The sequence below is a fragment of the Cynocephalus volans genome, chromosome 2 (genome assembly GCF_027409185.1).
Source record: "Cynocephalus volans isolate mCynVol1 chromosome 2, mCynVol1.pri, whole genome shotgun sequence".
Taxonomy (NCBI): domain Eukaryota; kingdom Metazoa; phylum Chordata; class Mammalia; order Dermoptera; family Cynocephalidae; genus Cynocephalus; species Cynocephalus volans.
In genome coordinates, this window is record NC_084461.1 from 96,030,331 (window position 1) to 96,057,796 (window position 27,466).

General features: G+C 35.1%; 1 protein-coding gene across 2 annotated transcripts in view; it reads left to right on the plus strand.

Annotated features, from left to right (window-relative positions):
• Positions 1-27,466, plus strand: part of MAN2A1 (mannosidase alpha class 2A member 1) — a 164,475-nt gene that overhangs the window by 116,646 nt on the left and 20,363 nt on the right. Inside the window, exons 14-19 of one of the 2 annotated variants that reach the window (XM_063085636.1) lie at positions 1,061-1,285; positions 2,012-2,134; positions 5,512-5,626; positions 21,604-21,737; positions 24,502-24,643; positions 27,113-27,246. In XM_063085636.1, the coding sequence (XP_062941706.1) occupies positions 1,061-1,285; positions 2,012-2,134; positions 5,512-5,626; positions 21,604-21,737; positions 24,502-24,643; positions 27,113-27,246 (873 nt within the window). The remainder of the gene's footprint in view (positions 1-1,060; positions 1,286-2,011; positions 2,135-5,511; positions 5,627-21,603; positions 21,738-24,501; positions 24,644-27,112; positions 27,247-27,466) is intronic. The other variant, XM_063085638.1, reaches the window with a different exon arrangement.

Sequence of the window (27,466 nt, forward strand, 5' to 3'; positions counted from 1 at the left end):
GCATAATCCTTTGGATAGAAAGGAAAAGTATAATAAAAGTTTTGGTCAGATTTTACAGGAAGCATCCCATCTAGAAAATGGAACCATAGCTCCTGGAAGGCAGGGGTCATATCTTATACTGTGTGCATCTTCTGTGCCTTGTTCAGGGTCTGCTAAATCTTGAGCATTTGATGGCTGGTGCTGACTGAACTAGTATGTTTAATATTTGTATTATTATGTTTACCATTTTTAAAATATATTGAAATATCACAATATTGTAAAGAAATTTCCATTAATTAGGAAAAATCATTGTTTACAATAAGCCTTTGCCTTCATGGATAATTTCCTCCTCTGGGTATCTATTAAGAAGAGCATGGTAGAATGATTGAGGATGATCATATAATTGCACATATTGTTTGCAAACATTAATGCCTTTGATAGACCTACCAACTTCAGGTTATTAGTTTTCCTGGATAAACTGAGATGTGGATGTTTGTATTAGTCCATTTCTGTTGCTTATAACAAAATACACGGAACTGGATATTTATAAGAAAACAAAACTTAACCGCTTACAGTTTCAGAGGCTAGGAAGTCTAAAGTCCAAGGAACTCATCTGGTGAGGGTCTTGATGGCGACAGTGATGCAGGGTGTCACGTTGTGACATGGTGGAGCAGAGAGAGAGACAGTGTCTCCTCTCTCCTCTTTTGAAGCCTTCAGAACCATGCCCCTGACCACCATTTTTAATCCATTCATCATGGCATGATCCCACAGTCTAATCACCTCTTCAAGGCTCCAGCTTTCAATTACCATAATAGGTTTTCCCACCCTCTTAACAGTCACAGTAGTGGCCAAGTTTCTAATACATAAAACTTGGGGGACACAATTCAAGCTTCAGTGAGTTTTGGGGGGGCATTATTCAGCCAACTACAATGTTATACCCATAAATTATCAAAACATTTATAGAAGTATTATATCCTCTTTTTAAAAAATACGGTACTTTATTGTTTTTACCAAAATAAGTGGTTTGCCTTCCAGTAGGTAACATATCTCTTTAATAAATTCCCTTCCCTATCTTTTAAAGGTATCTTTTCTAGCACATATACCGCCATTGGGACTGAAAGTGTATAAGATTTTGGACTCAGCAAGTTCAAATTCACATTTAGCTGATTATGTCTTGTATAATGATGAAACAGAAGATAAAGGAAAAGGAATTTTCAACATGAAGAAGATAATAAGTACTGGAGAAACTATAACTGTAGAGAACTCCTTTATTGCACTTTGGTTTGGTCAGTCTGGGCTTATGGAGGTATGTTCTGAATAGTTCTGAAAACTGTAGAAAACTTTCCACTTTTACTACAACATGTGCACATTAGTTATGCAAAAAAGAAAAAGGTCTTCTTAAGTAGGGCTGTATTAAAAACTCTGGGTGAAAGGATGGATGAGCAGCTATACTTTGAGTGACCACTTGCTGCTCACAGATATGGTCTGTGGGTGGGTGCTGCTGCTCTGTGGACTGTTATTACTGATCCACAAAATAATTATAAGAAATTATGAATGTTTAGAAATGTGTATGGAAACTTTGAAAGCTATTTCACAGTGGAATACCTATTAAATCTAATTTTTAAAAATGAGTATATATTTGGTATACCACTTTAAATTTAATTTTTATATTTAATTTTAGTTTTTAATTCACTTCTACTGTATTTTACAAAAATATTGGTCCATACATGTCGAAAATAAAAATAAACCTCCTTCTACAAAAAGTTTGAGAAGCACTGCTCTAGAACTTCTCAATTTGTATATCTCTTTGTTCCTTTATGAAGTGTATTCTAACTTTTTATTCCTATTGTGAAGGTTTTAAATCCTAAGGCTAAGTATAAAATTTTGAGTGTTCAACCAAGAATTGTGAATATTAGAGGCTTAAATTAGTATTTTTCAATCTATCCTGAAGTAAATTATACGTGGAACCAGATGTAATATGATTAAGATCTTAATAGTGAGTTGCTTAAACAATTTTCTTTTTTGTCTTTAGAAAATGATAACTAAAGAAAACGGTAAACACCATAAAATAAATGTGCAGTTTTCATGGTATGGAACCTCGAGTAAAAGAGACAAAAGTGGAGCCTACCTCTTCTTACCTGATGGTAATGCCAAGGTAAGTAGTGCCAGTGAGAGACAAGTGGAATAAATACTTATTGAAAGAGATTGAGGGAAAAAAATAAGTATGTCTCATTATTTTATCATCTGTTTATTTATTAGGGTTAGATGAGCTTTTCCTTAGCAATTTGTAGATGAAAGTTAGATAAACCAGTACAAGGACACTTAAAAAAGTTCATGGAAATCCAGAATGAAAAGATAATATTAATCTTTCTGTGAACTTTTTGAAGACCCCTCCTAGTTTTTCAGAATTAAAATTCAGTGCAGAGGCTACAATGAACAAATGCTCCTCATGGAAAGAAGCTAGATTGGACTTAGAGTTAGGAGAGTTAGGGTGTGGTTATGGTGTTTTATGTGAATGCAGCATGGTGTATATACAGACACATAATTCATAACCGTATGGGAAAAATAGATTGCTCACTAGACCATTTTTCTCCTTAACTTTTTAGCACTTTAAAAAATATTTTTTTCCCACTGTTGATTATAAAGGTAGTACTTACTGCAAACTCTGACACATTTTTAAAATGCAGAAAACTGGAAAAGACAATAAAATTTACCAACTAGTGTGCAACCCTGTGAAAACCACTGCCAGCGTTTTGATATATTTTCATTGTTTTTTTATTTTATGCATTTTCCATTTCCTCCATTTTCAAGTTTTGTCTTACTGCACATTCATATTTTATTTTTCATTTGTAACAGTGCTCACAATCTGATGGCATGGTTTTTTAAAAACACAATTTTAAGATACACTTAAAGTGTTTAAGAATTTCCTAATGTTTCATATGTGCTTTTTCTTTTAATTCTTCACTATTACAACATCATGATAAGCTTTCTCTGTAGTATTGTTTTTATGCAATTTTGATTATCCTGAATATAAATTTCTAAAAGAGTCATTTTGTATTATTCTACAAAGCCTTTGGGGCATTTTGGTACATATTCCTTATCTTCCCTCTAGAAAACCTGTATAAATATTCACTCCCACCAGTGTGGTTTTATTTGTTTTGGTGGCTGACAGTATAAGAATCTGAACCCTTGACCTTGGTGTTAACCAGTACCACCCTGCCAGTGTTTTCTGAGAGTAAATCTCTAATATGATCACTCCATTTACTGAGAATTAGCCATGTGTATTAGTCTGTTTTGTGTTGCTATAACAGAACTGAGACTGGGTAATTTATAAAGAACAGAGGTTTATTTGGCTTACGATTCTGGGACAGCTGCATCTGGCACAGACCTCAGGCTGCTTCTACTCATGGCGGAAAGTGGCAGGCAGCTGGAGGGTACAAGCAGATCACATGGTGAGAGGAAGCAAGAGAGAGAGAGAAGGTGCCAGGGTCTTTTAAGCAACCAGCTCTCACGGGAACTATTAGAATGAGAACTCACTCATTACTCCCCCCACCTAGGGAGAGCACTAATCCATTCATGAGAGATCTGCCCCAGTGACTCAAACTGTCACACTGGGGATCAGATTTCCACATGAGTTCTGGGAGGACAATACGTCCAAACTCCATCACCACGTTAAAATTTTGCCTATAATAATAGGTTAACAGAAAAAGACTTTCCTGTTAAGATTTTTGTGATTACTAATGAGGTTAAACTTTTTTTTATACATTCCTTTATCTTTCATATTTCTTTTGTGAGTTTCCTACTTAAATTCTTTGGCCATTTTTCTATTTATGTGTCCTATTGATCTCTAAGTACTCTTTATGCGTGATAAAATTAATCCTTTTCTCAGTATGTAGCAAAATTATCCCTCAATGTATCACTTAAATTTATTAGATATTTTATTTTTCCTTTATAGTAATTTTTAACTTTTGTAAAGACAATTCTGTATATTTTTTTCTTTAGAGTTTTTTCTTTTGCCTTTATACCTTTATAAGTTTTCTCCACCTCAAGATCAGTTTAATATTCTTCTCAATGTTTTGTTGCCTAGAGACCCATCTCCTGAGAAAGTTACTTTTGTTGTACAATTTAGGGAAACCTGCTAACCTAAATCAAATATTCGATTTTAAGGGATCGTGTAGGCCACGCTGAGGACTCTAGTTGTTTTTGGTTGTTGTATTTTTTGTTTTTGTTTTTGTTTTTTAAAATCAGTGAGGAATTAAAGGTAAACTACAGCTCATAGTAGGCATTCCAGAATGGGCAGAGGATCTTAAACGTTAAGTTGTGTAAGTGTTTACTCACTTACCAGCTTTTGTCATTGGATAGACTTTTTATTTTGATTGACTGTTCTTAACACTTTTAAAAAAGGTAGCTGTGCTTACTATTGTAGCGTGGAATATTATGAATGGATAATAGTAACTAATTTATTTAAAACTATCTTTAAAGAGCTCTAATGTCAAATACAAAGATAAAGAGAATTGCCCTATATTTACAAAGAGAAAATGAAAGAACATCAGGGAAAGAGTCAGCTGAGAGTATCAGAAAAAGGCAGGAGCATAGAAATGACTGTCCCAGGTTCTCATCCCTCCCTCACTTCCTAGCTATGCGGTAATTAGGTATAAGAACTGCATAAAGTGTTAAGCATTTTATTAATTTCAGAATACTTTTCTCTAGCCAAAGAGGTAAATATGGAAGAAAATTACACAATTTTTCTGAAAATCTTAAACAGCTTAAGTAGTTCATATTGCAAACCTAGCTTTGCATGCTGTTGTTGAGCCAAGGTATATAATACTTAAAATACTTAATAAATGCTTTAAATTTGTACCTGTGTCACATAAGTTATGTGCTTTATTATGTTTTTGCTGTTTTGGGGTGTTTTTTTTGGAATTTAGATTCTAAATAAAGAAAACTGAACCAGTGTTTTCTAAGTAGTGTTTTTCAACTTTGTAAATTTGCTTTATATTCAGCTAGTTCTTTCAAGTAAAAGGGCAGAACGTTTTATAGCTTAGTAAACCTTATTGTGGTTAAACTGTTTCTGAACCTTGTTTCCTGTTGGCTTAGATGACTTCCTGTAGTCATCCTTGCTCCCTGCCCCAGACCCTGAACATTAGGGGGCCATTGTTATAATAAATGTTTGCCTGGGTAGATATCACTGCTTTAGACCGATTGCTATTTCTAATAAATAACTATATGGACAATATAGAAGGATTTTAGTTAGAAATTTTCATAGCTGGGAATAATGCTTGTAGATCATTTAGCCCAATCAAATTGTAAATATTTTTATCTTCTATTTTCAGCAATTTTTTTAATAATAAAAAGTCTTATGCTCAATTTTTATAATACATGCATATTCTAATACTTTGTAAGGTTTGATTTTCATATAAAATTGCAAATATCGGGTGATACATATTTGCCGTTTTGGAAACTATAATAAGCATTTCTTGTAAAAGTTTAGAAGCCAAAACATTTTTCCTAAAAATGTCATTTCCTCCCCAGCCTTATGTTTACAGAACACTGCCATTTTTCAGAGTGGTGCATGGAAGGATTTATTCAGAAGTGACTTGCTTTTTAGAACATATTACCCATAGAGTCCGACTGTACAACATACAGGGTAAGAAAACCGAGAAACGCAGTTGTGAATTCTTGTGTCCTTTTTAATAAACTAGCAATTGGTTTTTGGAGATGATATCATCTTTCTAAACAGGACATCATATTTGTAGTATGATTTAAGATATAATATTACCCTTTGATGATAAAAAATGGTAAAACATTTTGCTCCCTACATATACATACATGTTCTTCCTTACATCTTCTTGTTCCTATTACAATATTTGTATTATACATGAACTCATTAACTAGAAACTTTATTTCTAAGACCTGAAAACAGTATAGTGTTTTTGTCTGATTTTATGTAATGGGAATTATATATGGCTTTCAGTTAGTGGACCACTGACTAGCTGTGAGACGCACACACACACACATACATGGCCTGCCTCCTTAAATATAGAATGTACAATAGCACGTATCACTGGTATGTAACTTTTAAAGGAACAGTGTTCTAAACTAGTTCTGTTTGTTTTCATCTCTTTACCTGGGTAGACTATAAAATCAGTCAATTATTTATTCCTTATAAAACAGTATTGAGCAGCATCTTTATTAACCAAAGTGATAGCAACTAAGCTTTTGATCCTTTTAGGAACTTAACTGTGGCCAGTGGAACTGATTATTTTATGGGATCTGGGTGGAGACATGGCTCTCAAACACTCTCATACTTGCACAGTTGTGTTGGTCGATTTTGAATTCAGTGTTTTTAAATTGGAGTACTTTTGTAACCACGAATTTAATCCTAGTAACCAAGCCATTTACCATGTTATCAACTGTCTTAGAAAAGGACCTCATAAAAATGCCACTTTAAATTTATCTTTGCTGTTTCGCTAAGCTGAAAAAATTAGAAAAGGAAAAATATCATATTTTTCTTAATCTTCATATAGGTAGAAAATACAACATTTCACAAATTAGTGATAAACTATATGGACAGGCACTGTTTCCTTTTTAGGTATTGTGGGGAAGCAAAGGGTACTACATTAAGGGAATTTCTTAGATAATGAAGCTCAATTTTCTGATTTCAGAGTCTGAATTTTATTTTGCTTTAACTTCAGATTTCATTAGTTTGCCTTTTGTTAGAATTTCAGGTATGGATAAACTTTCTCATGCAACTTCTTAGGTAATATGATATGTTTTCAGAATAACCCATGATTCATAGGTTGAATCAAGGAAAAATAATATTAGACACAAACTTTGTATTCTCAGTATGACTTCTACAGTTACTACAGTCACTTTGCTACTATAGAAAAGCCTGTAGTTCTGAAAATAATCATTTCTTCCGTTTCCCAAAACCTCTAAGTCAGCAACAGTTTTTGACCATTTATTTGTATTCTTGTTTAAGCCATTGTTTAACACCCCTGAGAACTGTAAAATTACATTTTCAGCTATCACCGAAGGTTTTGTTTCATAGGTAGAAAATAGCATTATCATACAGAAGATGAACTCATCTAGTTTTAATTTTGCTTCAGACTGTTGTTTTTTAATGGAAAAGTTCTTCCATGAGTACACTGTGGTGCGTGCTTTGGCATAGACCTGTGTCATCAAGTTCGAGTTACCATTGTTTTTCATCAGTTGTATTTAGAAATAGGCTGTGTCCCAGAGTAAATATAGAAGAAACTCATTTTAAAATTCCAACCTCTCAATCAAGTATATTTGATTAATTGCTTTTACTTTTATTTATTCATGACTGTCAACATCACTGCATTTCCTGAGCTTTTTCATATCGAGGGCCAGTTTGTGTGAAATAGATGGCCATCTTCTGCTGCTGGCCATCTTCTGTAGCTCAGCCTGCTGTCATACCTCAGTGATCAATTTGGACTTCTCTGCTTACTTATTCCAACAAACTGCACTCATCAGAACCAAATTCTCAACATTTTTCCTCTCCTCCTGTCTGCCACTGGGCAGTGATCTGTCCAGTGGCTGATTAATACCCCATTAGCAGGGAGGGGCAGGGGCCACTGAGATTTAACTGGCTCCTGGCCTTCCCAGATGGCAGTGCCACTCTCTATTACCCTTGGCATTTCTTAGGCTCTCAATGGGGGCTGTTTCTATCTGTTGGCCTCTCTTTTGCGTCTTTTCTCTGCTTCATTTTATAATTTTCTTTTCTTGTGTGTTTCCCTTCTAGATGGTTTCTCTTCTCTTCCAGAGTGTTCTGGTGCAGAGACTTAGCTTTTAGGGATTGCCTGTTGGTCAGGTGCCTCTCTTTTATCACCAAACTGACCAATCTTGGCACTTAGAGCAGCCATTGAAGTCTTGGTTCTTATGTATTTTCACTTTTTTTTTTTTTTAAATAAAAATAACCAGTAAGGGGATCTTAACCCTTGACTTGGTGTTGTCAGCACCACGCTCCCCCAGTGAGCCAACCGGCCATCCCTATATGGGATATGAACCCTTGGCCTTGGTGTTATCAGTACCACACTCTCCTGAGTGAGCCACGGGCCGGCCCTATTTTCACTTTTGTTCAGTACTCATGGCTTGCTGATTCATTGCTGGAGAAATATTTGCAGACATCAAAGTATATTATTGTGCCAGTACTTGAAATCTCCAGAAGTCAGTCTAGGTAATGGTGGTATTTTTAAAATGAAGCTTAATTAGTTACTTGAGAAATAGAGGTTGTCATAATAAAAATAAATACACAGAACTCAGATTGCCTCTAGATTTCTCAGTGGGTAGAATAAACTTAGGCTGAGGCATTTTCCCCCAGTATTAGATTTTTGTAGTTTAAAAGCAAAATACTTGAGAAATTTGTGGGAAATGATAGATAAGTTAATTATAATGGGAAGTTAACTTAGAGTGCTTCTCTGGATGAGTTTTACTGTAGTTGCCTGGATTAAACCCAAAACCAGCATATATACATATATAAACTTGAAGTGACATATAAATCTCTCTCTCTCTCTCTCTCTCTCTCTCTCAATCTCACTCTCACTCTCTCTCACTGTCTCTCGCTCAGAGCATTTAATTTTTTCCAACATGAAAGTAGTTGGTGGAATATGGATATACCAGAATCACCTGGAAGGCTTTCTTTCAAACGATATACCCTCCCATGTTTGTATTTGAGCTCCTCCCAACAAATCTCCCTCCTGGAAAAGAAAAGCCTATTGTGGAGATAAAGCCTTTTCTCACTAGTGTTTGTGACCCAACTCCATCTATCCTTTTCTTTCACACACCATTTCCTGAGGACTCACGTTGTCTGGATCCTGGTTTATTGGTGTTTTAATGAAATTGCTAATCAAGGCTATGATAGAGATATGAAGTCTTCAGAGTGTTTGACTCTATAGGTGTTCCAACTACCTTGAAAGGGTAATCGATCTTCAGGCATTTGGTTATGCAGTGCCAAGGCAACTGTATTAAATACTTGCAAACTCCCTAACATTCTAAACTTTGGTCTCCTGTAAACCAGGCATCTGGATAATTGACCAAAATTCATAGATAAAATATGGCTTTTTGTCTTAGGTCAAAGAAAACTTCAGCCAACTTGCATACTTTTGTAGGCTGGCTTTTAGTTAGTATTTCTTAAAATAACAAAAAAAATTTATTCTTAAATTTAACTTATTAAACTATTTTTGGATATATGCTAATTTTTCCCCCTTTAAACTGACCAGATACACTTATTTGAATGAGTATTAATGAATGGAGCCTGTTATTAGTTCCAAATTTCTGATCCAGGAAGAAATGGGAGTTGGGGAAGAGAGATTATTAATATTTTATGATTACCAATTGTCATTGTATTAGATTACTAAACCAGTTAATTAAACAGATTTTATTATCTCTCAGCAACGAGGGATAAAGAAACAGAAAATGAGTTAATATTATAGATTATCTGTCTTTGTTGAGTATCTATTTTTATTAAACCTTTCAAATTTAGTTTATTGAAACATTCTTTCAAAAAACTAAAGTAATGCAAACCTGACAAAATATCCGTATATTCCTCAATGTCTATTTAGTTGCTCTTTGACTCTTTTCTCTCCAAAGTAACTTTTGCCCAAATTAAGCTTCAGTAGAAAACAAAATCAAGAACAAAAATCAAGAAACACTCTCTAAATTTAGTAAACTGTTTGGTCATTACTGATTTGAAACAAACTGAGGTGAGAGGGCGTGGTTCAACCATACTTTTGTTTTTGGTTTGATACTTAATCCTAGTTTCTCTATTTGCTTTTTCTCTAAATTCTGAAAATGGTTAGAGGTGCAGTTGAAAGGTTCTCTCTTTCTTAGCATCATTTAATCTATTAAAAAACACTGTGCTTATCTTTTCATTATTATTCAGACGTTGCATTCAAAAGTTTTCTAGAAATATTAAATGAGAGGAAGTCTTGTGCTCACCAGCTTTAAAAGCTCTAAAAGATCAGAGTAATTTCAGAGGATTCTAATGAAATATAATTCTGTGCCTTATGTCAGGTTAAATAAGAGATCGTTTATTGCACCAATAATTTAATGAAATACGCTTTTGGAGCTATTTTATGATTTCTAAAAGATTATTTAGTTTGTAGAAAATACCATTTTTCTGGGGGGAAAGGTGGGAGAGATGGGAATTAATTTTTCTTATAGTATAATCATTTGACATTAAAGTTTTAACCTTTACCAAATAGGCTACTTTAGCTTTTTTTGTTACTCTTATATTAGAAGAAAGAATAAGATATAAACAGAAGTCCCTGTATCCTCTTATGTTATATTTGATATTGCTTCACAAAGAGTACATACCTTGCAGTAACTGAGTGATCAGTAAGTGACATTGCTAACTGTGGCTTCGTTTGTCTTCAAATCTGTAATTATTGGAATTCGGTGCCCTAGTTTTCTGATAGCAATAGCTACTTGGAAGAATTAGGTTGCTATGGGTTACCAATGTGTCATGTACATTTTCAGTGGCACAAGTTTTGGTCCCAGATCTGTTACTGTATATACCTTCAACTCATTTTTCCCCAGGACTGTGTTCTCCTAGGCAGGTAGGTATGAGTGCGTGAGTGCGTGCGTGAAGAGTATGTGTGTATAAACCATGTTTCAGCCCTTAGGAAAAATATCTTAAATGCAATACTCTTGCCCTATTTTCCACCAACATATTATAAAATTACTGTATGTAATGGATTTGCTAAAAGAAAGCAAGTAGCCTGGAGGTAAAATGTAATGAACTGCCATCAGAAAGTATGGAAGGAAATGCCATCAAAAAGTATGGAAGTATGACTGAAATGACTGAATAATTTTCTTGTACTGGCATATTTAGCAATTAAAGAGTTGCTTAGTTTTTCTCTGAGCAATTTTGAGTAAATAAACCTACATGGATTTATAACATGACCTTTGACTTTCAGAGAGTCAAAATGAGCCTTATCTAGTTAAACATGTAAGGGAATTGCTCTGGGAATTACAGTTCTGAATCCTTGTTTTGCCTCAAAGCAAACTAGAGTGACCGTAAGTTTGTCTTTTAATTTTGGGGGTACTCAGTTTTTTAATCCATAAAAAGACTAGATGGTCAATTAGGTATAACCATCAAAGAATCTTCGTAAAACTTAGTATCATATGAAGTCTCTTGTGCTTGACTCCCTGCTTCTAAATTCATCATCTAAGGACTCTTGAAATCTGGGGCTTCTATCCCTGGAGTCCGCCCACTTGTAAACAGGGTCTTAGAGCTTCACTGAAGTTGTTTTTATTTCCATAAAAAGATTCATGAGAATATTAAAATGGTTTGCAATCAATCTCTTATTTTTTTCCAGGGCTACATTCCATATTTAGTTTGATTTAAAAGTAAAAAGCATTAAGTAAGTTATGGCTAGGCAGACGTAGGTAATTAAAACATTTGGAATATCATAATATGCAATTGACTGCTAACGGTTTTTTTCCCTGTTAATTGGAACTTTTAAAAATTGAAATAAGTAGCTATGTGTTGAACCTGATTATTCCCTACAGGCATGAAAGAGAAGGTTATTTAAGGGACCATAAGCACATTCTGGTTACACAAATTCAGAACTTAGCGGTTATCTTGGGGGCTATTTGGCAGCAGCTGCTGCATTGAAGGTACAGCTTCTTAGAAGGGAAACATCCCCCACAAATGTGTGTTGCACTGAACTCAGTCGAAGGGCACACGGATGGCAGACATAGAGGAAGTGTAATGGTTAAGAGTTGAATCTCCAGAGTCAGCCCACCTGCATTTCTTTCCCAGCCCCCATCCCAGTCTGCAGTTTACCAGCTGTTTCTGTTTGACCTTTTGTGGGTTACTACCTATCAGTCTTTGTGGTCATCATCCTGAAAGGGTGACAGTAACAGAGTCTACCTGAAAGGGGGATTACGAGGATTAACTGAGCTAATATACGTGAAACCTGGCACATAGTGTTGTATCTACTTAAGAGGACGAGTAGGCCAGTAAGTTGGACGGTAAGTATTATAAGAGAAAGAGTGGTCATTTAGGGTTGGGAGAGTTGGGAAGATTTTATGAAGGAAGTGAGTTGTTGAGATGCTAGGTTTCGAAGAAATGTCTCCTGAAAGGGCAGAACGGAGAAAAAATATCATAAAGTGTGAAGTGGGGTTGGTTAGATCAAACTCCCTGATTCCTGAATTTGAAGAACTCTGTGTCCCTTACATATTTCTAAGTTGACATCTACTTTTTTCTTTTATATATTTAAATAATTGCAGAAGATCTTATTTTTAGAATATTGTAAATAGTGACATTTAAAAATTAGCATATCCAATGGATGGCAATTTGATACCAAATCATGCATTTTTCAAAAGCCTGCACTAGCTCTTCTATAACAGTCAGAAATTTTACATTGTTATTTTCTCTTTGAATTCATATTTTCAATCAACTTGCCCCACAGAATTTTATCTTATGTAATATTTTTATGCTTGACATTCTTGTTATTGGTCAACCTTTCCTTGCTTTTCTGAAACAAAAATCATGTGTGTGTGTGTATTTAAATATGTTAAAATTTAAAAAATTTGTCATCCTTAGGCTCTAATTATTAAATTTCTTCTGGATTGAGTTATAAAAATTATAATTAATGGTAAGCAATTGGTCAGAAAAAAATCATAAGAATACTACCATTTTGATAATTTATTTTATAAATTTTAATGGAACCATTTCTCTCTATGGATTGTACTTTTTTTTATCCCTAATAGTTAATGTGTCCATGGTACTTATTGCTAGAACAAGATATGTTTCGGTATTGATTTTATTCTTAATTTTTATTTTTATAAATATTAATGCAAAGGAATGTTGTTCACATAAATAAATAGTTGATAAGGAAAGGAGTCTTTTAGTGGGAATATTATTCAATACTTTGAACTTCTGAATTAGATGCTGTAAGTCATAGAAGGATCTATTATCAAACATTAATTTTAATCAATTATTCCTAATGATCTACTGCTTGACAGGCTGATTAGGTACACCTTTAATTTTGTTGAAAGCAAACAATTGGAATCATGTGTTTTGCAAAAATATTTATTAGTTATTAAAGTCCAATTAGACACCAATATTTCAAATTGTCTTTGTTCAGCACCCACTAGAGTTAGGGTGGGTAAAATGTATGTTTCTCTCTCTTTTTTTTTTTATTTAAAGTTGGGAGAAGAAATAAGGAAAGAGTGGTAGAAAAGGAAAGGAAAAGGAAGAAACAGACCTGCCTCTGTGGCAGATCTGTTTCAGGCAGATCAGTGTGAGGAATAGCGATGGAATCCAAGCTTCCTGCTCAAAGGAATCTTGGAAAGGAACGTGTTTGGGAGAATGTGAAGTAGATGAATTCAGAGTAACTGTCAGTGCTGAGGCTGTGTAGACTATTGTGATTATTCTAGTATTCTTCTCTCCCCTGACCTAGACGAGCCCGAACCTGGAGAAGGTACCAACAAAACTCCAGTGTTGTAAGCTATTTTATTCACCTGCTGGGGAAGTGCTTTCATTAGATCTTATCTATCTTGATTGTCTATTTTGAGGATAAAACTGCTTTATGTAAGTGTTATGTTCCCTCTAAAACAGAACTTCAAAAAAAAACTTGTTTCATATTGCTTTTTAAAAAAGTGTTTTTGACCCAGACCTTTAATTTGCCTCTTTTCATTATGCAGATTTCTGTTCAAATATCACATCTTCAGGGAGTCCTTTTCTGACCTTCCTCTATAAAAGAGTGCCTACCTACTACTCAGTTCTGCATACCTTTGTGTTATCTGTATCTGATTTGTTTTGTTTTCTTTTTTGTCATTATGTGTCTTCCCTCTTTTCAATGAAGGAGAAACTTTATCTTGTTTACACTGTGGTCCCAGCATTCTATATGTCATGGTAGAAGCAGAGATCCTAACACACAGCCTAAGTGCTCCATAAATACTTGTGAAAGGGATAAATTAATCAGAATCCTTGATTCCAGGTTCAGTGCTCTTTCCATCCCATTAAATATACGACTATCTTGAAGAAGATGAATAAGATTCATTGACTAAATGATTGAGGCATTCATACATTGATTCATTTATCCATTACTTGATTAGTTCATTCGTTCATTCATTGACTCATTTGGCAAACATGTACTGGGTACCTTATTGGGAATCTATCCACTCTGCGCAGAAAAGCTCAATGAATGAATTTCAGTTTCTATAGTTTTTCATTATCGGGATTAAAAAAAAAAAGCTTTCCAGTTTTGTTGTGCATTTTTCAGTTTACTAGGCCTTCTTCAAGTATATCATACTTAATTGGTACAATTTTTACTCCAAATTTGCAGTCCATATGATCAAAATGCTATACCTTTCCTATTATACATTTACTTTTTGACATTGTTGTGAGGATTATTAAAGTGAAAAGTATCAAGTATGTGGACTGGTGCCTAACTCAGAAGTGATTAGTAGTTATTTATTTGATGTTTTTAATGAACGGAACAAAGTGTTGTATCATCATTTTCCTAAACTTGAGACTTGGAATGAAATTTATTAAAATTTGTATTCATGAAAACATATGTTAAAATTTACACTTGTGGAGAAATAATCAATATGCACTTTTAGAGACTCAGATCCAGTAGTGCCTCAGAGGATAAATTAGATTTTACAATAGATGATAACTTGAGTAAGGTAACATGAAGAAAACGTTCATCCAAAATAAAACCATTTTTATTTTGGTACTTTCAAATAAGGATAAGTTTTTGAAAAATATAGTCATGATAATGTTTGCTTTTTAGAAGCAATATTTCCATGTTGACTTAGTCAATTTATCATTGTGAGAATTGTCATTTAAGTTCTGCCTGTTGAACTAAGCAATGTGTGTTAATAACCATAAGTGTGAACTCCAAGTTAAGTTGGATAAGGTACACAAAACAACAGTGTGCAAAAGTAAATACATAATAGGAAAGGTGCTTTTTATTTTTGATGATTTAAATACAAGTCAAAATATTCCCAAAGTTGAAAGAGGGAAATATTTAAAATCAGAAGCCTGGATTTTTGTGACAGCCATTATTGTCCTACTTCTGCTGTGAAGCCATGGCTCAGCCACTCTCTGCTCAGACACAGATTGGAGGAAAAGGAATGAGGGCAACAGTGAATTTCTGTTGTGCCCAGGAGCCGCATTTTCAGGACACTCACGGAAGACTTTGCTTTGAATCTTAGATGGATTTTTTGAGGACTTATTTTATATGATTTGATAGCCATATGTTAAATTTCAGTTAAACTTTTGTTTGAAGACTTAAATACCTCTTTCACGGTTCTCACCATCACTTTTCGTTTTCCTAGATGGGTGTGGGCCAGTTGCTTTTATCCCATCCTGACATAGTGACTTGTTCTGATCACGTTAAGTGCCACCGATAAGATACTGAGTTCCTGCTGGAGCGCAAGTGAGGCTCTCTTTTGCTTTTTCTCCCAAGCTGTTGCCTCTCACTCCTGTGACTGGTTGAGAATGGTGAGAGTGGTGTGTTGCTTTGCCTCACATGGTATGATGGAGATGCAAAACGGATTACTCAAAGCCCATTTCTTCTGAGCAGTGAGACACCCCGAAGGGGTTAACTTCCTGGAACCCTCAAGAGAGAGGCCTTCCTCCTCAGGAAATTAACACCTAACACCGGACTTGGGTTCTTACTCAGTATTTATTCTCCAGGCCAGAAAGTTATAGAAAAGGAACATAGGTGGAGTTATGGCTAAGTATAGTTTAACAATAGAAGCTGGTAACATCAGTGAAATAACAAAGTGACATTCCATAATGCAGTTTGCAAAAGGTTAAGTCAATCCACAAACAAAAGTTTGTTCTTAGCAAACATTTTCTTTCTCTACAGCAATTTTCTTAGTATGTTTACATAACAATAAAGTAAGGTTAACCTGCACCAAGGACATCTACCCTTTGAGCCAGCAATTTTGCTGTGTTACAATTCTATAGCTACATCAGAGAATTTAGCCTGGGGAAAGTTACCTGTCTTTTGCAAAGTTAACATTGTAATTTTAAAAGGTTAGGTTATATTTGAAATTACAGGGCTTTGGAAAGTAAGCCCTGTGAAATACATTTGCTTTATAAATGTTAGTATACTCGACAGTGATGTCTGATTTATCAGAGTATATTCCTTGGAAAAGTATACTTTGCATTTCAAAATTGCTAGAATAAGATGATATGGAGATGCTTAGAGGGTTGGGCTAACTCTGAGATTCTGTACTTCAGGGTTGAATTAGGCTGCTGCTGATAGATTTTACAAAGATGTGACTGTGAAGAGAGTAGATAGTGCAGAGGAAATGATGCCTAGAATTCTCCAAAGGCCACCATCAACTGCTGTTTAGAGCTGAGACCCTGACCTTTCTTGTGCATTCCTCAGGGTCTTTACAACCTCCTTGGTTGTTTCTTTCACATCATCTTCAGACATGGGGGATATGTCAGGGATGCTCTCCAGTTTTTCTCTCACCACTCTAAGGAGTTTTTTTCTTGGTTTCCTTAGACTGGTGCCAAGCCAGAGTCAAGAGTCAAAAGATGCTCGTTCTTTTTGGTCCCCTCTCTCCTGATCCACCCAGTGGAGGACTGTAAGGCCAGACTCATTTTGAGAGTGACTCTTAAGTTCCTGTATGCCTTGGCTGCTGTACTCCTGAAACTGTGACATAGCTCAGACTCCTGAGGGTGACCTAGTTGGCTTTATTTCTTCCTCCCATCTTAGATAATATTCTTCCTTTAAAAATGCTTTCAATTATCTTTATAGATACAAGTAATACATATGCATACTCTTTTGATAAAGATTTCACACATTACAAATATGAAGTCAAGTCCCTCTGGAATCTGTATCTGTCCACATTCCCTCCTCAGGAGAGGTAGTACAGAAACATGCACGCGCGCGCTCGCACACACACACGCTCCTACACCTGTAGAAAGCTATAGTTTTGTGTTTGTGTCTGTTTTCGTTATAAAGTTTATCATATTTATATACATGCTGCATTTAGCATTTTTATCAGATTTTTCTCTGCCAGGACAGACAGCTACTTCATTCTTTTCATTTGCTATACAGCATTCCACACCATGAGTGTATCTGATTTTATTTATTCCTTTCCCTGTTGATGGACATCTAGCATGTTTTACTGTTTTTCACCCTTAGCTCAGTACACAGTGAACGTGGTGGGGCATGCTTCCTGTGCTGCCCATCATGCTCATCTCAGCTAGATGAATGAGGAGGAACTGCTGTGTAACACAGTATGTGTCTTTAATATTTAGTATGTTTTACTTTCTTGTGTTCAAAAGTGAGTGTGCCATTTTAAAAGAGAGTGTTGGGTTGTTTTAGAGAGGTTTTGGGTTCTGGCAAGCCTTGTCCCTTATTCAAATAGCTCTTATAGCAAATCAGATCCTAGTTCATTGCCCTCTTCTCTTTAAAAACAAAACAAAACAAAACAAAAAAACGAGGTATCCTGTATTGCTAGGGCAATTATCAGAATCCTGCTGATGTAGCCAATTGTATCGTTAGCGCTACGGCTTAGGGCCCACAGACCCTTCAAACACTTTGTACAGACTAGATCACAGACCCCCTCATGTGGCTGGCTGGGTCACCAGACCCCTCACATGCAGGTCCATGAGCTAGGTAATTGGGAAAAGATCCCAAGAGCTGCTGGCAGATGACATGAGCTCAGTCCTCAGCTTCCTCAGTAGCAGCAGCAGCATACAGCAGCCTCCAGCAGCAGTAGGGGCCTCCTTATAGCCCCCCCCCCAACCCCTGGGGCATCCCAGGGGCGAGAAGCGGTGGTAGAGCTGTGGATCAGAGCCACTGCGGCCTTCCTGGGGCCCACCACCCCTGCACCCCCGGGGTGGGGGGAGGATGCTGCTGTAGATCAGAGCCATTCATCCTTCATACTCAAGTCCGATAACCCAGGACACCTCAGTGCGAGTCAGACAACCCAGGAACACCTGGGTGCCCACGCACATCCACAAACAATACGCAAGGAACACCTGGGCACACATGAACAGTTACATCTTTACATCAAATGCTTGGCAAGATTCTGAACATCGAGGGAGCCCTGACTATTTTCCCATATTTTCCCTATATCTCCTTTCTACTCAGAGTTACTGCAAGGCTTCTCTCAATCCTTTGTCCCAAAGTGACCTAATCTCTGTCCAGTAGTTGGTCTGCTAGTGAGGCATGGTAGTTCAGAGGTTTAGTCCTGATTCTGCCAGCCTTGTGACCTGGAGAAATTGATTTTCTCCCAGGCTTAGGGTCAGGATTAACTGAGTTATTATATGTAAAGCATATAGTAGGCATAGGGTACATAGTAAGCATCAGTACCTGTTGGCTACTGCCCTTCCCTCATAGCTCACACTCTTTAGTCAGCAGACATTTATAGTACAGTTTCTATGTGCTACAGCCATAAAGATAAGTAAGAAATGGTCCCTATCCTTGAGGAATTTATATTCTAACATTCATGCATTTGCCCACAATTAAAATTCTTATTACCTCATCTTTCTAGCTATTTAAATGTTGTTCATAGCCCAGTTTGCTTTTCTTTCATGTCAGCTAACTTTTTCTTTCTTTTTTTGTGGCTGGCTGGTACAGGGATTAAACCTTGGACCTTGGTGGTATCAGTACCACATACTCTAAACAACTGAGCTAATGAGCCAGCCCTGTGTCAGCTAACTTATGCATGACAAAGAACAGTTTTTCACATCTTAACTATTTCTATTCAACTTTGATTCATCAATTACCATGTGCCCAAAATACTGTTAAGGACTGGAATGCAAAGATGGTATGTAAGCCAGTCTGTTTATTAGAAGCTGACAGGCTTTAGGGAAAACAAACAAACTACCACCACCCTTGCTCCAGGGATGAGACTGGAATCTACAAAATATACAGAACAGTTTAGTGCAGTGGTATCTTCTAAAAGACTTGTTGTGAACCTCTTTATTACAACTTTTCACCTTTGGACTGGCTACCTTGTATTTATTGCTGTGTTAATGAGGATAAACAACCTCCATTCTCTCTCTTCTGCAAGGGCTCAGGTGTTAGCTGCAAGAGGGTACTTACTTCTCTTTGTTGAAACCTGGGAATGGGATTACTCCTTTCTCTCCCCAGTGGACTAATCTTGTAAAGTGGAAGCTATTTTCTTTCCTGGGGTTGAAGAAAAACTGGAGGAGCATAGAAAACCCTGGCTATCCATGCCTGGGTAGAACCACTTTGGTAAAAGTAACACTTTTGCTGCCACATATGGTAGAGATCCAGCAGACTACTGGGTAACACTGGTTTGTATCCCTGTTTCCAGGGACATTCTCCCTTCCATACCATGAGCTTCTTTGCAAAAGGCACACCTGAGGGAATCCTGGATGCAGAATAGGAAAGGTTGGCAATTCGCTTTCTCACACATACTGTTCTTTAAAAAATAATAAATTTTCTTTAAGAACTGAACTCAGAGACATCTCCTTGCTTTTATGATCATTATAGGTTTTATTTGGTTTGTTCATAATAAGTATATTAAATTTGATCTTATTTTAAAAGTCCATCCTGGCACAGAATTTAAATTAATGTCTTCTCGAATTATGAATGGGCATAGAGGCTCCTTTTAAAAAGCTTTTAAGTATTTGTTGCCACAACAGGATCTTAGTATAATACTAAGCTTGAGAAAGATCATTTTCTCAACAGAAATAATTTATTATTGATAGAGGTAATGTGAAATTATTAATTTTTTCTTGAAGCATGTTCTTTGTAAATGTTTTCTGGAGATGCATGAATTGAAATTAGTGATGTTCTCCCTTGATAAGACTTTATTTTATTTCATGTATTCTCTTGACTCCTGAGAATATGCAGTCTAGAGAGAGAACATAAAATGGTGCTAAAAACCCTACAAATGCTTTCAGTAAATTACAGTTTACTTTTTGTTATCTGCTATGTTGCCTAGTGCTACATGAATACCGTCACCCTCAGTGTTACATTTTGTGTTTTAGATGTCTTTGGTTCATTTATAGATGGTTGTCTATTAAAATTTCATATGCTTTTCATTTTGGCTTTACAATAATATTCTGGTTAATGTAAGCATACTGAAAGGAACGTTTGCATTTAGAGTAATATGTTTTCTAGTTCAAAGAAGGTATTGTTGTTCTATCATCAGATTATGTGATTTTTAAAAAAACTTCCCAGTAGTGGTGGAGATAAGTAGATCTTAAAACATATTTAAGATGCATGGTTTCTGGTAACTCTTAGAAGGAAATGTATGTGTGTTTTTAACTAGCAGAGGAGTGCTTCAGACTCTGATCATTGGGAAAAAAAAAAATGGCATCCCCATTTCTCCATCCAAGGAGATTGTTTTATGAACATAGTAAGAAACTGAAGTTAGCTCCAATTGAGGTTGTTGAGTTGGAAGAGAAGCATATGCCAGAAAAAATTCTGAGCATTCTGAAAATTCTGTTCATAGAGGTTTCAGCCCATTTAGTATTATTCATCACCATATTATTTTTTTTTTATAATTTCCAGTGTACTTTTAACATAAATCTATAGTACCTAGACTGTGTTTACATTCTTTTCCATAAACCCCACAGATTCAAACTTCTGTTCTTTAACTGTTTACTGTCACATTCTGTAAACTTAGGGGATTCGTCTTGGCTCCTAGGAAAAAAGTCTTTCTTACTCTCTTTTTCCCCTTTCTAGGATTCTTGGAACCTCAAAAAACTTCAGCTTTATGAAATAGAATAGGTCTGGTCTTTCTTATTATAACCACTTTCCTAATTTCTCTCTTCCTTAGAAAATACTGTAATACCTCTCGTACACACTCTGTATTAAGAGCGTTAGGTTTCTTCAACCTCCATTCTCCATCTCTGAAATTTACCCAAGCCTTCACTGAAGACCTGAAGATACAGTTAGGGTAGAATGACAGATAGAAATGAGTAAACGCTTTTAGCTTATCCAAAAAAATTGCTTGATACATCTGGGACTTTTTCAATCTGTCCTCTTCTTTATGTAGCAAATGGCAAAATGGATCACTTCATAACAAGGGATCCTGAGAGATAACAAACTTAGTTAAAATAGATTTAACTTCTGAGGAGCTCTCCAGATTATAGTCCACAAATACTAATATGTTAATATGTTTCAGCCATAAATCATCTCTTTGGATCTCTGTCCCTTTCTCTGGAATTAGATTGTGAATGTAAATTTCAACAACTCATAATTTCTAGCGTGTAAGGAGAGAATGGTGAAAAGATGGGCTAGAATGGCTTGCTGGGGAATAGTGGGCTCACAATGGGGGACTGGGCTGTAGTGAGCCAACCTTTTCTCATTCCATGTCCTCTTTCCTTTTGGAACTCATTGGAGAATCATTTACAAAGTTATATGTCATTTGCATTTATCTCATCCCAATCTCTGCATCCTTTTTTTGAATTATGTGTGCCCCTGAATAAATGCTATCTACCATCCAATATTTAAAAAAGAAAAAAGAAAAAGAAAAGATAAAGTGTGACAACATTTAGTATATGAGAGATTGAAAAGATAGGAAGTAGAAAACAGGAAAACGTATGTAACTTTGGAAGGAGTTCTGTATAGTACATTTAAGAAAGTTGGGGCAATTAATTTCTTTCTATTAATGTGTATATTCTTTTAAATTTAGGAATAGAAGGACAATCTGTAGAAGTTTCCAATATTGTGGACATTCGAAAAGTATATAATCGTGAGATTGCAATGAGAATTTCTTCTGAAATAAACAACCAAAATAAATTTTATACTGACCTAAATGGATACCAGGTGATTTTCCTTTAAAATATCTAAGTAATGATTGTATTAGTGTGTAATTTTTATATATGAAAATGGGACAGTTAATTTTGGATCCTTTGAAAAAAATATGCCTACAGTTACAAATTATTTCTGAAATAAAACTGAATTTTCATAACTATAGATTCTGTATTCAACCAGATTCCCAAAGTTAGAACAACTATTTGAGAGACTGTTTTTTAGAACATCTATTTGTAAGGATTTATTTTTTCAAAGAGAGATTTGGTGACCATTATGCATGTTAAGTACCTTGATGCTGAAATATGTATATGAATTTATCTACTAGAAAGGAAACATAATTAGTGATTGATGGATTATTGTTTTTTTCCTCATAAGAAATTGATCTATTCATATTTAGTTTATTCCTTATATATTTTTAAATGTATGATCTAATGGGCTCTTTTCAATTGCGTGAAAATCCTTTTCCTCTTTATCAACTTTTGTGTGTATGTGTGTGTGGGTATAAATGTACACACATGTTTTTACACACATATGTATACATATACCTAGACAAACATATCTATTTAAAAATGAGGGCAGGTATGCGAATAATCAAAGTTTTCATGAAATAGTTTTAAATAGTAGTAAGAAAATTAATTCATACAGTTTTTTCGGATTGTCGAATCTCTCACTTAATAGAACACTTTTGATTCTTACCTATATCTCTATATTCTGAGTCTATGTGTGTGACAACATATCTTTGAGATAATACAGTTTAAAACATCAGAATGTTTTTGAAACATTCACATTTTAGAAATTTCTGGCTATGAATAGAAATAATTTCACAACTAATGCTTTTACTTTGTCTGATATTCAACTGGGGATGAGTGGAAAGGATTGTGATAATTTTGTCTCCTATAATTTCCTGCAAAAGTTAAATTTAAACCTTTTCCAAAGCATAAAAATCACAGCATACATTCTGAATTAACATGTTAATTGTACTACAGCCATTTGGTTTTCAAATGCAACCCTGCAACCCTGATTTTATGGTGATTCATTTTCCTTGTATACCAAAGAAAGCCTTTCCTTAAAATCTTACAGAACAATTATTTGTATGTGTGGGTGTATACATAAATGAGAAAACTTAGTAGAAATGAATAAAAATGTGAATTTTCTTTTCAAGGATTGAACATTTGAACAAATAGGAAAATATTATTTTTAAATTTATCTAAATATTTCTGCTTTTAAAATAAGCCACTTTTTATCTTTGGAAATAGTAGTCCTTAGGCAAAACTAGAATTCTAGACCCCCAGGTTGGGGGTGCAGGTAACAACAAAACAGTTCTGGTAGTTTTAAATGTCTTTTTTATAAGTTTAGTATGCAAATTTATTGGGATGGGAAGATCAGGATTTGAAAGGAGAAATGGAGAATTCTTTCAAGGTAGACTTTTTAAAAAATCATTTACAGCTGTTTCTTCACCAGTTTATTAATTTCCTAGGGCTGCCATACAAATTACCACAAACAGAGTGGCTTAAAACAATAGAAATCTGTTCTTTCACAGTTTTGGAGGCTAGATGTCTAAAATCAAGGTGTCAGCAGGGCTATATTTTCTCCAAAGGCTCTAGGGAAATATCCTTTCTTGCCTCTTCCCAGGCTCTACTGGTTGCCAACAATCATTGGCATTACTTAGTTTATAGATACATCACTCCAGTCCCCACTGTGTTGTTACGTATTGTTCTCCCTGTATTTTTGTGTGCGTATCTCGGTGCCCAGATTTCCCTCTTCTAAGGACACCAGTCATTGGGTTAGGGCCACCCTAATCCAGTATGACCTCATCTATTTCTGCAGAGACTCTATTTCAAAATACGATCACATTCACAGGTTGTAGGTGGACATGAATTTTGTAGGACACTCAACCCAGTACAACCAGTAAGTTGAGAGACATACTGCAGGGTTGTTGGGAAGACTAAAGGTCAGATTTGTGAATACCATGCCTTCTGTTCATGTGTACTCAATACACGTTAACTATTATGTAAACTTTGTACCTCTCTTTTTCTTAAGTTTCATGTCAAACTTTCATGAGTTTAAATAAGGAGATGGCATTTTTATGTGGTGTGAATAAGTTCACTGATAACAAGTTCTTGAGGTTAGAGTTAGTCACCGTGACTTGGGGTACCAGCAGTCTCTCTCAAAAAATAAAGTTAAAGTTATATTTCATGCATTCAGGTACTAGGCTATGAGAAACTGGAACTGAGAACTATCTGCATTGAAACTAAACAAGAAAAGTGAACATGTAAATATGCATTTGATTATAATGTGATGTGTTAGAGGATTTGGTGGGGAGATCTGTGGTATTTTTTAAAGCCGATTCAAGAATATAAGAGATATTTCTTGAAAGGGGATAGAGAGCTATTATGCTTAGCATTCATTACAAAAACAGTATGTTAGATTTAAATGAGAAATGAATACTTAATACCTTTATAATTTGTTTTATGCAAATATTGGAGTGCTAGAAGACTTTCGTGAAGCATTTTTATTCTGAATTTAAATAGGAATGTCTATTTTAAAAATCTGGACAAGTTCTATCTTTCCCACTTAAAAATTGTTTCCTAAGATCCTACTGATTTTTCTTCATATTGTTTTAAAGGATGTTTTCATTTTTAAATAATTTCTTCCCTTGAACAGAAAAGGAAGCTGCTACTTTTTCTCTTTGGAAGAAAAGTCATCTGTACTCAACACTAATTTTTTAAAGTACAATGTAAATATCATTTTTTAAGAGAATTATTTGGTTTTATAGATTCAACCTAGAATGACAATGAAAAAATTGCCTCTTCAAGCAAATGTCTATCCAATGACCACAATGGCATATATCCAGGATGCTGAACATCGTTTGACGCTGCTCTCTGCTCAGTCTTTAGGTGTCTCGAGTTTGCATAGTGGTATGTATTGTTAATTCTTTTTTGCTCTGAAAGGTTTCAGTTCCAAGTGTATAATATTTCTCTTGGTCAAATGTAGTTATTGTCCTCTCCAGTTAAAAACTCCCTGTCTTCTTTCCAGCTTTTTTCTTTGAAGAACCAGACTGTTAGTTTTGGGTTTTATGAGAACAACATAAAATGATGAATTTTGTCAATCTTCAGATGAAGAAAAAGGGACGTAAAACTCCACATCATGATTGTTTGTAAAGATAATTTACTTCTCCTGATAGCCTTTTGTTTACAGAGGTCTCTGCCATCATCATGATTTAATGGATATGCAAAGTCAGGCTCCGAATGTTTAGATAACTTGCCAAAGTTTGCTAGGAATTTTCATAATTCCAACTTAAGTCCTTCTCTGGATCATAGTCTTTCTATCCCACCCAGAAGAAGAAAGAGAGTAGGGATGGTACAGATATGGGGATAAAGAAGTATGGCTTTAAGGATTCCAAAAAGAGAGAAAGCAGTGCAGAGAAAGTGAAAGAAAATAGATAGTAGACACTGATTAATTTTTGTAAAACTTTCTGAGAGACTTTGCTCCTTTATAATACATATTTTAATTCGTTATCATACAGTTGTCAGTTGCTCTTCTTTCTTACATACTAACAGTTGCTAACCATAAATATCCAGAAGAGTCAAGCAGGTAATAAATGGGTGCAGATTCCTGGTGTGTGCATTGACAAAAACCCACTTTTTATATTAGGCATATATATGCATTCTATACTTCCACATACAGAAAAATGGCTTCTCATTTTTTTTTGTAGTCTTCATTAGACAAAATCAAATGAACTCATGCCATAAAGACATGAATTGGGTTAGGAACAAAAATAATAATGGCTTCACCCAGGGATCCGATATGGAGTGGTAGGGACCCGAGCAAATCAGAGAGCACATTACCCATGTACGGTGGGACAGTGCTACTTCATGCCCTTTAATTGTCCCAATGGTTGTAGGGGCCCAGTTGGTTGCCAGTTTTTGAAGAAGAGTCCAGAAGTCTTGAATTTTTCAGGAAGTTGTCCAATCTATAAATGTTGGCGTAATTTTTTAAAAACACTGTGTAAGTAACAAGACATAAAACATCTTAGGCCTCTTGACTCTTGAGCCACCCATTTTTAAACCCTGCCTTAAATTCTCAAAATTGTGCCCTAAATAGGGAAGTAGACATTAGGACTCAAGCAGTGGTGAACCAAGCAGTATTATCTCACTTCTGGATAAAGACGAGTTGAGAAATAAAGCTTCTCTGCTTCTGCTGTTAGACACCTGAACACCATGTAATTTGAATGAAAACAATTTGAGTGCAATCCAGAAAATTACTAAGTGCCACGTGTTATATGGACTAACATTTGGAGGTAGGAGGAGAACTAGGAATTGCCAAAAGGTTGATGTACTAATGTGAGTGTGAAATGACAAGCTCTAGGTAGGCATGGGACCGCTTAGCCTGTGTGCCTGTGGTGTAAGTCCTAGATGGTTGTCTTCTAAAATATGAAGTAGTAACAACAAGAATTCTACACATCACTGATTATTTTATGTACTAGACACCTAAACTAAGAAACTAAACAGAGTTGGTTTAACTGTGTAAGAGTAATAGTTATTAAAATCTTCTATGTTAGATATTTCTGTTTTATATCAAAAGATCACTTAGTAGAGTAATGGATATGAATGAATACACATGTTTTTATAATGTATATAACTTTAGTTTTTTAAGTCTTATTTGAGTATAATCTTAAATGTATACATATAGCTCTGGTTTTTTGTTCTGTTTTTAAGTTTTTTCACTGCATAATATCATAACCTAAACAGTACCTTACAACTTAAACTAGAGGAAATGCAGAATTATCACGCAGCAAATGAAGGAAGCTTATATGACCCCTTTTAAACCAGAGGAGTCAGGACAGTGGCAATGCCACTAACAAGGAAGAGAGTAATGATAGATGTCTCCAAATTCGAGGGCCTCTTCAGAGAACTGCTACATATCAAGTAACCTAAATTTTATTTGCAAATCTTTTTTAGATCCTACCCATCTGTATTTATCTCATTACTCCATGTGTGACGGGCATTTTGTAATAAACCTTACAAGCATTTTAAATTCCAAATGCTGACACTAAAAGTTTTGGCGAACTTAATGTACTCTTCAGATTAATTTTTTTGAAAAAAGTTTCCTTTAAATTTTGATCTGTCCTGTCCCATTTTAAAATTTCCTTTCAGGTATTGCTAAACATTAATGAAGAGATGCAGAAGTGCTATCCTGTTTTATGAATTTATACTAGCTCCTTTGAGTTATCACCAAGCGAAAGCCCGTGAGTGGTTTGTACAGATCTACCTCCTTGATTAGAAGGAAAATTTAAAGCAAGACATCATGCCTCCTACTTAAATGATCCTCAGTGAATATCTATATTAAATAATCCTGGTCAGTTTGTTTGTTTATTTATTTGTTAGGTCAGATTGAAGTTATCATGGATCGAAGACTCATGCAAGATGATAATCGTGGCCTTGAGCAAGGTGTTCATGATAACAAAATTACAGCTAATTTATTTCGAATACTACTAGAAAAAAGAAGTCACCTTAATACGGTAGGAAAAAAATAACTGGCATGTTTTGATGTTGTTTGTTCCTTGTCACCCAAAACTGGAATTATGGCTTTTCACTTTTAACATTTAAAAAAAATTTTTTTTTTTTTTTTTACAATTTCCAGTGTTGAGGTATCTTTATAATAGACTTAGTCTACAGTCACAGAAAGAGAACTTAAGTTATAAATATCATGTAAGATTTGCATTTAGGTCATCGTATTTT